The sequence below is a fragment of the Electrona antarctica genome, assembly GCF_951216825.1.
Source record: "Electrona antarctica genome assembly, chromosome: 12".
NCBI classification, from domain to species: Eukaryota; Metazoa; Chordata; class Actinopteri; order Myctophiformes; family Myctophidae; genus Electrona; species Electrona antarctica.
Window position 1 is genome coordinate 29,139,295 of NC_136793.1, and position 14,207 is coordinate 29,153,501.

The 14,207-nt window shown below is 40.6% G+C and overlaps 1 protein-coding gene across 4 annotated transcripts; it reads right to left on the reverse strand.

Annotated features, from left to right (window-relative positions):
- Window positions 1–2,660: 2,660 nt before the first annotated feature.
- On the reverse strand, window positions 2,661–13,573 carry golm1 (golgi membrane protein 1). Of its 4 annotated transcripts, none has more exons than XM_079515324.1 (11): window positions 13,331–13,573; window positions 11,008–11,151; window positions 10,328–10,507; window positions 9,779–9,833; window positions 9,376–9,478; window positions 9,073–9,187; window positions 8,807–8,984; window positions 7,203–7,427; window positions 6,067–6,222; window positions 5,374–5,472; window positions 2,661–5,225 (listed from the first exon to the last, which is right to left on the reverse strand). In XM_079515324.1, the coding sequence occupies exons 2-10, from the start codon at window positions 11,134–11,136 to the stop codon at window positions 5,375–5,377; spliced, it is 1,239 nt and encodes a 412-aa protein (XP_079371450.1). In that variant the 5' UTR covers window positions 11,137–11,151; window positions 13,331–13,573; the 3' UTR covers window positions 2,661–5,225; window position 5,374. The 4 variants fall into 4 exon arrangements, with proteins under 4 accessions (XP_079371450.1, XP_079371452.1, XP_079371451.1 ...); XM_079515326.1 differs by having other exon boundaries at window positions 7,203–7,409; window positions 11,008–11,154; XM_079515325.1 differs by having other exon boundaries at window positions 3,181–5,225; window positions 8,807–8,981; window positions 11,008–11,154.
- Between the last annotated feature and the right edge of the window lie 634 nt (window positions 13,574–14,207).

Consider the following 14,207-nt stretch of genomic DNA (forward strand, 5'->3'; position numbering starts at 1 on the left):
ATTAAAATAACAAAACCAAAAGAGAGAGACATGAGTAAGACAGAATCATTCCATCCTTGCCAAAGAGTACGTTTTTTTCACAACTTTCAACCGACTGACTGATCTCCCGATGTCATTTGACTGCCAGTCTTGTAGTCTGTACACCTTTATTTACACCAAATCTCTTCATCCCAGAATAGGAACGCTATTAGGGTTGAATGAATGAAGACATTAAACACATTTCCTTTGAGGAGATGGTGAATCTCTATTATTATAAGCAGATCTGGGGTCTACTGACAGACATCTGCAATTACAATTCGATTTTCACACTCAACAGGTTTGTTGACAACACCAGGATGTTATTGAACTCCAAAGCTGACCCTGCGTCTCCCTGAAGACAGAGACATTGAAATGGTTTCAATGGGACATCAGTTTTACTTGTATTTCATAAGAACATAATATAAAATAAACAGTTGAATATAAATGTATATATACTGTCTGTATGTATATAGAATGGCAACTGTCTTTGCAGACTTCCACACCAGGCTTCCAGGCGCACATGACGTTTGTGTCATCTCTGTGGTATGTATCATGTTCTTTATCTTTCTCATCACAGTCCACAATATCTGGGCTTGCACACTTTATGGTCAAGGCAGTTTTCATTTCTACGGTTTCGACAAGAATGATCGAAAAGAGGACTTTTACTAATTTATTTTTATTCATTCAGGATTTCAAATAAAAAAAGTAAGCTGTTTTTGCTGCTTTTGCGTGATACTTGTAGGACAAAGTAGGGCTTAATTTATGAGAAGAACAAAAGGGAAAAGAAATATGGATACAAGGCTTCTACCCGACAGCAATGAAAAGCAAAAATAAGCGTACATCAGTATTGGTATGCTTACCTGTGAAATGGGCTTGGCACCCCAGCCCCCAATGTGCACCTCTTTCCGTACCTCTGGTCTGGCACAACCATCAATATGGGTAAGATTGACCGTAGGGAGTTTTGGGGAAGCATTTGTAGTTACTGTAGCTTTATGAGCATGACATCGTGAGGCTTCCCATCCTCTCCTTTGAAGGGAAACTGCTGATTAACAGGAATATCCTGAGTATCGCTTCGAGCCATAAATCTGAATTTTGTGGCTCGGCCTAGCTTCACTGTGACCTTCCTGTGAAAGGGGAATACATGGTTACAAGCAGTGGTGGAAAGCAACTAAATGCATTTACTCAAGTAGGCCTACTGTTCTTGAGTACAATTTGAGGTAGGCTACTTTTACTTTACTTGACTATGTTCATCTTTTGATACTTTATAGTTTATAGTACTACTTCACCACAATTATTTAACAGCATATTATCCACACTTTCATACTAAGTACTGTAGATTAACATTACTGTCAAAGAGGAATTGCAGCAGTGTACAGAACAGCTGTTGGATTTCCCAATAGCGTGAGGAGAGAGTTGGCAGCTGGTGCTGCTGACAAGCCTCACCAGTAAAATATCACTTAATAAGTCGTTCTGGATTCATGGGGCATATTTTATCCAGTATGTTCCATGTTCATATCTGTCCCTTACTTCAGGGGATTACTGAATCGGGGTCTCAGACTTTAAAAGTGTACGTTTTCTCTTTACTATTCTTTGTGAAGGAATATTACCGTATTTGGATTGGATTCAGTACAAACTTCTCTAGAAAGAAGTATCTCTGAAAGTGAATAAATGAAACTCATACACAGGTCCATTTCTGCCCACAAGTGAAACCTACAGCCAGGACAGGTAATTAGATACAACTGAATGTGAAAAAAGCTAGATACACCCTCCATATTTCTTATCGTCCACCCATTGGGTGTTGAGCAGAGAGCCTCCACAGAAGTCATTTTTGACACGTTCCACATGGACGTAGTACTGTCTCGCTCCTTTACATCCCACACCTCCAAGAATTCTCTTTTCAATACTGTCTGATGCTGCCGCAACTGATAGGCAGACAAAGAAGAGCACACTGGATAAATGACATTTCATTTAGAAAGTATAGCTTCTCAGTCTGTGTGGAATCAAATGGGCAGCAGCCACAATTATTTATTCATAGGTTCACACTTGGAAAGAACATTTGAAAGAAGAATACAAAATAAATACAATGACAAATCTATGCAAATGTTTAAAAGTACAGATGCATATATATATATACACACACACAACTTACTGCATCAACTTATTTATTAGCACTGCTAATAAATAAGTTGATGCAGTAAGTTGTCCGTCTCTGTTCCCCGGAGTGTGCAGCCCCTTCCTTGGAAGGTTTTTTCCCTTTTTGAAGTCTATGCCTGCTAACTAGACTTGCACCTCCCATGGGTCTTTTTGGATGTGCAGGTGTATGTGTGTAATTCTTAATTTGTCCTATAATCCCATATGGAATGGGCCAAAATGGTGGCAGGACACGCAAATAAAAATTAATTTGTTCATTCATTCGAACATTTTACACTTTTCAAAGCTGTGAAAACCTCACCAGCAGAGAAGAAAAGAAGAGCAATACAGGTCTTCATCATGGTCCAGTCTTGATCAATTCAGCTGTGAGCTTTAGCATCTTATTTTATAACTGCCCTGACTTGTGTTATCTCAAAGAAAAAGGCAACATTATTCCTTGAGATATCTCAGTGAGTTTAGTTAAATGTGGTACAAAGTTATAGGCAGGAGTGGACAGTAACAAAGTGCATTTACTTGAGTATGTGTAGTTTGGGATAGTTGTAGAAAGATGTGCTATCTTCACTACAATTCTTACAAAACAATTTTAATAAGCATAACACTTTCAGCAAATTAACACCTTTAACATTTTGAAACGGAAATATGTTGTGCAAAATACAGTATCTTCTCTCCCTGCCAAAAACAATAATAATAATTATGGCAGAGAACACTGTAGTGTAGCTGATGTGTCTATACACCATATTTGCATTTTAACTGAGATATTTCAGGAACACATAGCTGCATCAGCTACCCGTTATGGTCCTGTTATCATCTGAGGGTGAAGTGAATAGTCAAATATGGACGCATTGTCATGCGAAAACTTTGATAACATAAGCACAGATAATCACCCCTCATGTCCGAACAGGCCTGGGAGGGGAGTGGTGACACTGACAGTGAGGAGTATGTGTGCTAAAATGTACTTTATGTGCAAGTGTGCAGTTATGGGAAAGCACAAAGGCATATCACATGGCAATGTACCACATATTGGTAATAAAACCTTTTTTATTCATCATCCCTGTCACTCACTTCCAAAGTGAGTGACGGAGTGAAAAAGAAAAGCCTGTGATCACTTGAACATTTCACAAATTTCTTCACTATTGGTTCAGAAAAAACAAAAAATATCAGTTTCAACAGCAATAAAAAAGAACCTCATGTACAAAAAAATAAAATAAAATCATCATAAATGTTCTCTCCAATTTGATTTACAGCAGATAGTGTGTACACAGCTGCACAAAACAGACAGACAAAGTTGATTCCATGATAAGCAGTGGGTATACAGTATGCAAGCTTTGCTTCATGATGGATTGGACACTAACCCACAGTGCTGACTTTGTAGACTGCATCTACAAAAACCAAAACCATTACATCGTTAAAATGGTGTTCAAGAAACAACTTAAGTGCAGTTGGACCTAGAAACAGTTACATCCTGAGTGTTCATTTACCTCTGAGAGTGTACAAATATAACCAAATGGACTCTCATCCATTTGGTACTCAGCGTACACAAAATATAACCCAACGGACCCCATGTACTGTATTTGTATGCCAGAGTGTACAAATGTAACCACCATGTGTACACTCCCACAGTTAAATTAACACTCAGGATTGTACAGTGTACAAGGAAATCAAATAAACAAAAGCTGACACACGTCACTTTTCAACACAATGGAGTATTCATCTCAGACTGGTTAGATTACAATTTATCTCATCTAATTTCATTCTATATGTTCAGCTGTGCTACACATGATGATCTTGTACTTTGCAGAAATCATCATCCAACAAACTAAAAAAACAAACCTAAATGCCAATTCATGATCAACCTGTGACTTGAGCACATTCACAATCAAACATTCTTTTATACTTGATCAAAAAAGCCCTGATGAAAACACAATAGGAAAGAAAACAACACACATCTACTGATTAAATAAGTTAAAACTCCTGGTTTTAATCTTGACCTTCTACAAGAGGGTGTCCTTCAGAACAAGGCTGACAACTCCATGAAGCAATTCTAAACATCACCATTTCAAAACCATTGCTATTCTTTACCATTTCAGATTGTGCTGTTGTTTCACAACCTATTTGTACGTAAGTCTTTTAAGATAACATTTAAGATGTGACACCATCAGAAATGTTACCATTTTATACAACAATTGTTAACGGATTATTTCTCTCAGTATTAAAATGATTGATGAGTGGCCAAAAACAAAAATGTTATGCACAATAATGGCCATGGCTAAAAGGTTGGTTATTTGCTTTGATGGCATAGCAGACACTTATTCAGATGTTTTGCTCTTGAAACAAAAAGGAATTCTGTAAAATACAAAATAAAAAGTAATACATTATTTATTATTTAATTTAGTAGACTGTATTTTATGTGGATGACCTAGGTTCATATTTTCCATATCACTTTTCCTAGTCAATAAATGTTGTATTTTTTACATCAGTTCTCAGCCTATCTCACCATCAACAACACAGCACATTCACTACAGCAGACCAGGGCCAGTACTCACAAGTTCATTGATACACTGGGGTGACTAATCCATGGTCATTCACATTCTCAAATCATTCTAACACGTTCTGCTTTGAAATGCAATGGGCTGCTCAACAAAACCTTTCGGTATGTTTCTCAACACTGTAAAGGAGCAGCAATACGTATGCCTGGCAACATACCCCTTCCACTTTGTACCACAGCTTCACCAAGCCCGATTCAGCCATTATGTAAATGAGACTTGGCCACGGATCAGCATCCCTCCTTTGACACACTTTATGAATATGAGGCCCAGGAGTAATTTAAGGCAAAATGTGAGATGTTGCTGTTCTTCTAGAAGACCACGGGAGGATGGACTTGACTTTGAAATTCTCCCTACTTGTGGCCAGATTGTTCCTGTGTGTTTGTGTTCATTACATATGGCTGTATTCAATCGCACTATGTAGTTGTGCAGAAGTCCTGAATAGTTCCTGGTTCAGCGTGCATCTGTGAATAGTGTGTATTGCGAGACTCGTTCCCCAAGTCTTCAACAGCCCTAAAAACAAATTTGAGTAATTTTTAACACTTTTTTAATTCTGATAATTGATCATCAAGCAATCAGGAAATTATGTTTTTATTACAAAAAAGGGCCTCCCCATTTTATGAAAGGGTGAAACCAAGAGAGATTTATTGTGTGTGTCTACCTTAGATCTGAGCAAGCGCTGCTTGTTTGTCTGCCTCAAATTCTCCTTCATTCTCATCATCTCCATTATAGTCAGCAAGCGCCTCCTCCATGTCCTTGTCTATCAAACAGACAGACAGACAAACACACACTCAGCATCATGACTAGAAAACTGTCAATAACATCAAATACACACATACATCTGTTCATCTATGACAGGACAACCATTTTTTACTGTACAACATCAAACAGACATATTTTGATACATAAAGCAGCAACATGCAATTATTCTCATAACATGCACACCCTTGTAAACACCCCCGTGCACACTCACACCAATGTTGGAATTACAATGCTTGTACTTCCTGACATTAGTCAATAAATGTCTAGTCCCTACCTTGAAATAAAAAACTAATCCCATATCCCAAACAAGGGAAAAAGCAGGGAACAGAAAAATGTCAGATGTGAGTGTATTTAACAAAGTGACATTTTTCATCTCAGCACGAATTCAAGGATGTCTCTAATAGTCTCTCTAGATCTTTCTCTCCAACACTCACATGCGAGCACACACACACACACACACACACACACACACACACACACACACACACACACACACACACACACACACACACACACACACACACACACACACACACACACACACACACACACACACACACACACACACACCCTCAAGTAAATCCAAACTCACCTATATTCTCCTGATTTTGTGGTTTCTCAGAGTCTCCTCCGTCCACTATATGCTCATCTCCGTCATAGTCCTCTGGCTCCTCGTCCTTGGTGCCGCCAGGGGTCTCATCTGCCTTCCCCTGGCCAAACAGCATGTCCTCCATGCCAGGGTCCATCTCTACAGACAACAGTAGGGGTGTAACAGATAAGAACGAATCAATAGAAGATCTATCACGTCGGCTATTTTCACTATTTTTGCATGACAGCAGCATGACATAATAAAGCTTAAGTGGTTATTCAATTTGTTGATCATTTACATCCATAGTACCCAGGCTGTCACATAAAAAATTACAAATGACATTATGCAAATACAACTATAGAAATATATAGAAAAAACAAGATACCAAATTGTACAACATGCAAGCTTAAAAATGGTTATGGTTTGCCTTCAGCCATTGTTTGAGATAGGTCTTAAAACTATCATGCGTAGGGCCCTCCCCAATTCCAAGTGGTAGGCCAACATTTAATTCCCTTTACTGACAGCTGATTTTGTCCAAAAGTGGTATAAGCAAATTAAGCAAACAGTATATGTCACCTCACAGCCCCCTCTAGTGGTGGCCAGTAGTGCTGATGCCCCTGTCATCCCCTGTTAAATGAATGTTACTCAAACCAGGTCCTTTGCAGTGCATTTTAAGATTTGAGTTGTTTCCAAAATATTCCCCATTTTCACTAAAAGAAATATGTCCGATACGTATATTTCTTTGAAAGTTGCAGGGGTCCCCGGACTACACTTTGAGAACCACCGCTTTACATGAGTTGGGGTAAGCCCATACAAAGCCTTATACATATTCTAAAAACAGTTTTCTGAAAAACCTTGTGTTTCTATGTTTCATGTCAAGGACCCCAAACATATGTATTTGGCCGCCGACCCCCATCTGAAAAAGTGTTGTTCCAGGGACACCCCCCAGAAGCAAAGATTTGATTTAAAAACTTTAGCTCTGAAAGAATTTATATGATACAACGCATTGTGAGCATCTACATCTGCCATTTTATTTTAGATATGTTTTCAACCTATAACTGTCTGGGATGCCCATGTTAAACTACATAAAAAGTACTAGTAGGTTTAATTTCTCAAGCTTTAGAAAGTTGAAATGATACCTTCTATCTGTGTCTTTTCTCCATGAGCATCCATCACCTCCACCTCTTTATCCTCTGTCAGGTTCTTGTGCAGTTTGCTGTCAGCTGTGCCATCTCCCTCTGTCCCCACAGTGCCCTCTAGAGGCTGCAGGGTGTCTTGTTTCACTACTGCGGCCGAGGGAACAGACTCTGGCTTGGACAGCTCCTTTAAGGAGGGCAGGAGCAGGACTGCTGGGGTGTCCAGTGCTAAGCAATATTACAGGAAGAGGCAAAGCACAAAATAATGCTCAAACACATGCTGAAAAAAAGAGCAGTCAAACACATGCTGGCAACAGCACTCTTGCATCTCTTTATGCACCTTAACCCATTCCTCACCTTTGGCGTAGATCTACGCCAATTGTATTAATCTGACCCAGCGCCATTGGCGTAGATCTATGCCAATTGGTCTTTTATAGTGCTTATGGTCGATCAAGTCGTAATGCTACTCATTAGCATTGGGTTGCAAGGTGATGATATCAAAAGCAATGGAGCGCACAATCTTGAACGCTGCGCGGACTGTACAGTGGACTGCCCACTGTATCTGTTTCTTTCGATCGCCTTTATCTCCAATTCCTTGTCCCAGATGGCATTGCTGGTCAAAACAAGCTTTATTTGATGGCCCGTAGCCAACGCTGTAATGGTCGCGGACACGGTAATCCATTCTCATCGCCGAGTGGGAGGCCGGATATGGATCCGACACCACACACAGTGTAAGTAACATTTGTAACATCCGGTTGCAGGTTTCGGCTCTTCGAAATAAGGGATGTATCCTGGCAGTACGAGGTGAATTAATTAATTAATTCTGGTGGCTAATGGTTAACTTAAAGATGAGAGTGCATGCAGACACACCCCAAGAAACATGGATATATACATTTGTGGTAAAGGTAATGCCTTTAATAGTGTATGAAAGCATGTGATTTTTTTTGTTCCTTCCATCCTTTTTTTTTTTACAAAGACGAAGAGAGAGAAGCTAATGAGGCTGAATATGTAACTGTGTCTTTCTATTTTTTCTTCTAATTGTGTTGTAGAGGGGTGGGCATTGGGCAACCACCTCGTTTTGATCTACCAGGTGATTAGATTGAGCCATTTAGGTGAGGAAGAAAACAAGCCATCGTTGTTTGAGGCTCATGAAACATTTCTCTCAACCCATATAATCAGAAATGTTCTTACCTTTATTATTCATATTAAATTACTGACTCATTCTTTGTTTAGGTTTCATTGTTAAATTACTGGCTTATTCTACGTTTGTATTATTCAAATTAACTGTCTATAACAATAAAACGTAAAAGCCATGGTGGTATTCAGTCTCATATTGGGTGATCAGCCCAAAAATGTTGCCCACACCTGAATTAGTGGGGTTAGTGGTACTTCAGATTGTGAAGTAGAAATAACAACACAAAGAACACAAATCCAGCAGCCAGCAGCCTTTTTTCTCCCCCATACAATTTGAATATGGCAAACAAGTTAATTTGCAGCTCCCATGCATGGCCTGTAGGGAATGATTGCTCAGGTTTGTTCTATCCCTTTAAGTGCCATGTACAGTATGTCAACAGGTTGAGACATTAAGGCCTCTCCATTGCCATTACCTTTATCCATTGTGATCTCATTGGTCAGGAGTTCTGGTAGGTCATTGGCTTTAGGCTGGGATAGTTCAGGAATGTGGCCTAAGACAGGGGTCGTCTTGGTTTCGTCAAGTCCCGCCTTCCCTAGGCCCTCATCTTTATTTTTCCCCTCCTCCTTTAGCGTGGGAGCTGTGTTAACCTGCTGTGTGTGGAGTCAACATTAGTTACTTCATTCACTATAATTGGACATGATTACAATGTGTCAGTGTGACAGGAAAAGGTTGTCTGACCTGAGAAGACACAGCAGGGGCAGGGATAAGTTTCTCCATCTTCTTCTTCTGAATAGCTGCAAGCTTCTCATCACACAGCTCCTTCTGAGACAGGATCTGAGTGTTGCACTGTGTCCTACACAGAAAGGTATATTCTCATGTAATGTACAAACAAAGATATATCTGTCTGAGAGGGGTATAGTATTTAAAGAGGAGCATGGCAAAGTAATATGTATACTTTTCAACCACTAAATATACTTTAAATATAATTTGAACCCGACTTCTGTGTCAATAAAATGTCAAAAAGGGATAGGTGTTTCTTACATGTCATAAGTCAGTTTCTTGTTTAGGGTGTTGAGGTTGGCTTGGCAACTCTGTTGCTCCCTCTGAAGCTTCCCCAAGTCATTGTTCAGCTCGCTCAACTGACCTACACACACACACACACACACACACACACACACACACACACACACACACACACACACACACACACACACACACACACACACACACACACACACACACACACACACACACACACACACACACACACACACACACACACACACACACACACACACACACACACACACACACCATTTTTGTGGATCAGCACTTTTGTATTATGAGACCACTGTGCATAATTCAACATGACTTGAAAAATGTGTTGTATCCATTTGTTATGAATTTAAATAAATGAAGCTACAAAATAAGAGTAAACTCTTACCTTTTAGTTCCTGTGTTGTTTTGGTACTGGAGGAAATGTTCAGCTGCAAGCTGCCCTGAAAGCAAACCACAGTTATTTGTCAATATTCTATTGTCTGCTATCTGGGAGTGGGACACAACAGGCTTTTAACAGATGGCCTTTGTCATGCATGCTGATATGGTATCACACACACACACACACACACACACACACACACACACACACACACACACACACACACACACACACACACACACACACACACACACACACACACACACACACACACACACACACACACACACACACACACACACACACACACACACACACACACACACACACACACACACACAGCTAGCTGTTCAACTGGTTGAGGTGTATCAAGGACATACTGCTTTTGTAGAATAATAATAAGTCAATAACAAGTTCATCATTCAGTCAGTGGAAACCTTAGAGCACACAGCTAAACATTTAGCATGTGTTGGATTGTGGGGATAATGATTGTTCTGGAAATATTGAGACTACATGACACCACATGCACGCACGCACGCACACACACACAAGTACCTTGTCTTGGCTGCATGTGTTCTGGACTCCCTCCAACTGCCTCTTGTAGAGGTTCTCTATGCGGACGATTTGGTCCTTCTGCCTCTGGATCTCATCCTGGAACTCATTCTTCTTCATCTCCACGGCACCTCGCTCTGCTGCAGTGCGCCGCACCTGACCCTCCAGTGCATACAACTTGGTCTGGGTGACATGGGATGGGACAAACACAAACCTTGAATCTTAATTGCAAAACAAGTTCACATGCTGACAAATGTGACAATGCACCCAAAGTGAACTAAAGAAATCTACAAAAACAGAATAAGTGAGTGTGTGTGTGTGTGTGTGTGTGTGTGTGTGTGTGTGTGTGTGTGTGTGTGTGTGTGTGTGTGTGTGTGTGTGTGTGTGTGTGTGTGTGTGTGTGTGTGTGTGTGTGTGTGTATGCAATCGTGTAGTGCCCTTTTCCTAACCTACATTTCTGAAAAGCCCTTCCTCAGTTCCTCTCCTGTATCAATAGTGTTACATGCACATAGAATCAAGCGGAATGCCAAACCAAAACAACCCTTTGCATTGAAAAGGTACACAGTCTAGTAGTCTACACACAACTGAACTATAGTCTAACCACGGTAAGTAAAGAAAATAAACAATCACTCAATTACAGACCGGCGCACACGCGCACAAACACACGCACACACACACAGTACCTGTAGTTCCAGGTTGCGGGAGCTGGACACCCAGTAATTAAAGCCCAGTACCAGTATACAGGCGATCAAGGCACCAATCATCAGGGGAGGAGACCTGCCACCGCGACGGCCATTCCCCAGCCCACCCATGGCTGCCTGCAGTACCTACTGAGAAGAGAACACGCAACCAGGATTTGGGTCAACTTCAACTTCGTCTTTTTTCAATAACGTTTATCTGCAAGTCTGCTGGCTTATCTTTTTTTTTTTTTTTTAACTAGCCAGTCTGTCCATGCTAACAGGATACATCAGTGGCTTTGAGAAACCATGTTCAACAGTGAGATATTTTGCCTGATGAAGACCTAACGGTAGAAACGCTGCGGCTTTTTGCCAATAAATTAACGTAAGTCTATGGAGCTCTAGAAACAAGTGTGTGGATGTTCCTTCCTGTTCTCCTTGATATTTGCTTTGATGCCTTGACGCCCAGCACCTGGCAAAAGATGTGCACACAATGTGTCTCTGTCAACAGTGAGAGTACACTCAGCACGTGTTTGGCCTAAGAGACACACACCCTAGTCAGTTCCAAGTCTACTGTAATACATTGAGATTATTCCAAAGCCATGAGCCAACAAACAGCTGAAAAACGGCTTCATCAAAACAGAGCTCATATAAAAGGAAATTGCAGATTCAGTGATAATGATGCGTTTGTCCCATGGCACTGAATGTGTTAAAATAAAGAATTGCTTGCTAAAACTTTACATATTTTCTGCAGGATTGCATGAAAAGTAGTCAAACGTAAGGATTTTTTGGATGACAAAACAAAGTTGTGCTCATCTTTACACTTGTGATTTTAGTTGCCCAACCATGTGGTCCATAAGTCTCCCTCTAACTAAGGGTGACACATGTTTATTACACATGACATGACCAGAAGATATGAGCCATGAACAAAAACAGAAAGTATTTGATTGGCATGGTGCCAAGTATGTGCTCACTGCTTACGCAGATGAAAGTAATTACTCAACACATGAATGTATTGGGTCAATCATAACAACACTGGTCAAACTTCACATGCCAGCAATGTTGAATCAATAATTCGTGTTACTGAGAGGGGACATAGATTTTTTTTTGTCATTTACCCATACACAAATATAGATTCTAAAGTTTAGTAGAATGATTCTAGATTTTTTTTATTTTACAACGCATTTTTGTGGAAGTGCAACCCCGTAATATTAATATGTGGCTCTATTGTTGTCATGCACCTGTTTTAAGTGTACTTTAACAATGGTGTCATGTTAAATAAACCTGCAGTCACACCGCTTGTACTCTGACATTGTACAAGGGCCCATTGCTGCAATCTGGAATGAATACCAGTTATTTTAACCAATCTGTATAAGAGTGTGTTGTGAGAACTTTTGACAAGTTAATGGTTGGAGGTGGTCTCTCTCTCTCCCCGAGTCCCCTACTCTTCCATTGAGAAATCTAGACCCCGGTGTCTGGTTGACAACTTGACATGTATGTAGTTAGTACTGCCTGAAGCTCATACATGCTGCAATGTCTTCCCAGGTCAAGGCAAGCATGTCTTGGAAGAGCAGTAGAAATGGACCGGTCTCTCTCCCGTGAAGGAGGGAGACCACGGTAGGAACTTACATTATACATTTACGGATCACTGTCTGCCACTGGGGGATTTTACTTGTCTATTGTCTTACTTAGTTACTTAATAACATAAACCAACTCTCCCGTCTAGTAAGGGAAAACAATTCTGCAAGTCATCAGGGTGTGTGGTTGCATTATTATTGCATTGAATGGTGCATGTTTAGGTGCATGATGCAGATGCACGCACACACGCGCATTGTGTTGGTTTGACATCAACTGACACGTCCACCTCAAAGCTATGCTTCAGGGAATCAAATCCACTTTACAGTCTATGTCTGATCAAATCACAGTCCATAATTGCAGGCAAGACAGGCAAAGCTTTAGCAGGACTGCAGGAGTATATGATCAAACCGTATTAAACTCGGCTTCTTGCTCTGGTCCAGTAGCTAGGTTGTTTGAAATGCAATATGTGTACAGGAAGCTGCATTGCCCGGTGTACACATTGGCTGTATATGATTAAACAGTCATATAATCATATTTATAAATACAAATAAATCACCTAATGAATAAGTAATCGCTGTGTAACACACGGGAGAAAATGTTCAACAATACCGATGATGATGATGATGATGATGATGATTGATGCTGATGCTGTTGTTTTACTGCAGCCTGCCAGGTTCGAAACGGGTTAAATGAGCTCCTAGCAAGCTAACGTTAACGTTACTATGCTAACAGGCTAGCAAACATCACTTACCCGATGCTCTTCTAAATGTCCCCAATGTCGTTTCCAGATGATGGGACGTTAAACGCCGTCAGTCGGAATGCAAGTTGCCACGTTCTCCAACAATAACGGGACGATGTGAAATTATCTCGTACCCATTTTAATGAATCGATGCCAGCCAGGCAATCTGATCTGATTCCGCTAGTCCGTTGTTGACTGTTGTGTCTGACTGTCTGTAACTGGGTGGACGGACGGCGAAGGACTGTGTGTGTGTGTGTGTGTGTGTGTGTGTGTGTGTGTGCGCGCGTGCGTGTGTGCGCGCGCCTGTGGGTGGGAACTGGGAAGGAGTATGTTCAGGAACCAACTGCTCAGTCAGAAGCGCATCCGTTAATTCCACTATGCACACGTTTCCGTATCCGCTCTAGGATCTTCTGCGTTGAGACAATGCATTCAAATCAATCTATTACAACAATACATTATCATTTGTATTAGTATTATTGATGTGCTTACATTCAGTCAACATGGCACTTATTTTGTAGGCAGGTTTCAGTGCCTGCCACTGGTTTACTATGAATGGGAAATAAGTGTGTGTGTGTGTGTGTGTGTGTGTGTGTGTGTGTGTGTGTGTGTGTGTGTGTGTGTGTGTGTGTGTGTGTGTGTGTGTGTGTGTGTGTGTGTGTGTGTGTGTGTGTGTGTGTGTGTGTGTGTGTGATATGTAGAAGGGGGCAGCATCAGTCTGGGATGCGTATCTATAGGCCTTGGCCTATAACATATTTCGACAAAGGTCCAAAAAACTATGAAAAAATTGTTGTTTATCAACAAAGGTTATTTTATTAAATACTTAACATATATTTTGTTAATATAACAAAAGATTGTTTGCTTATATCCTCTTTAAGAGAAGGATGTGCAT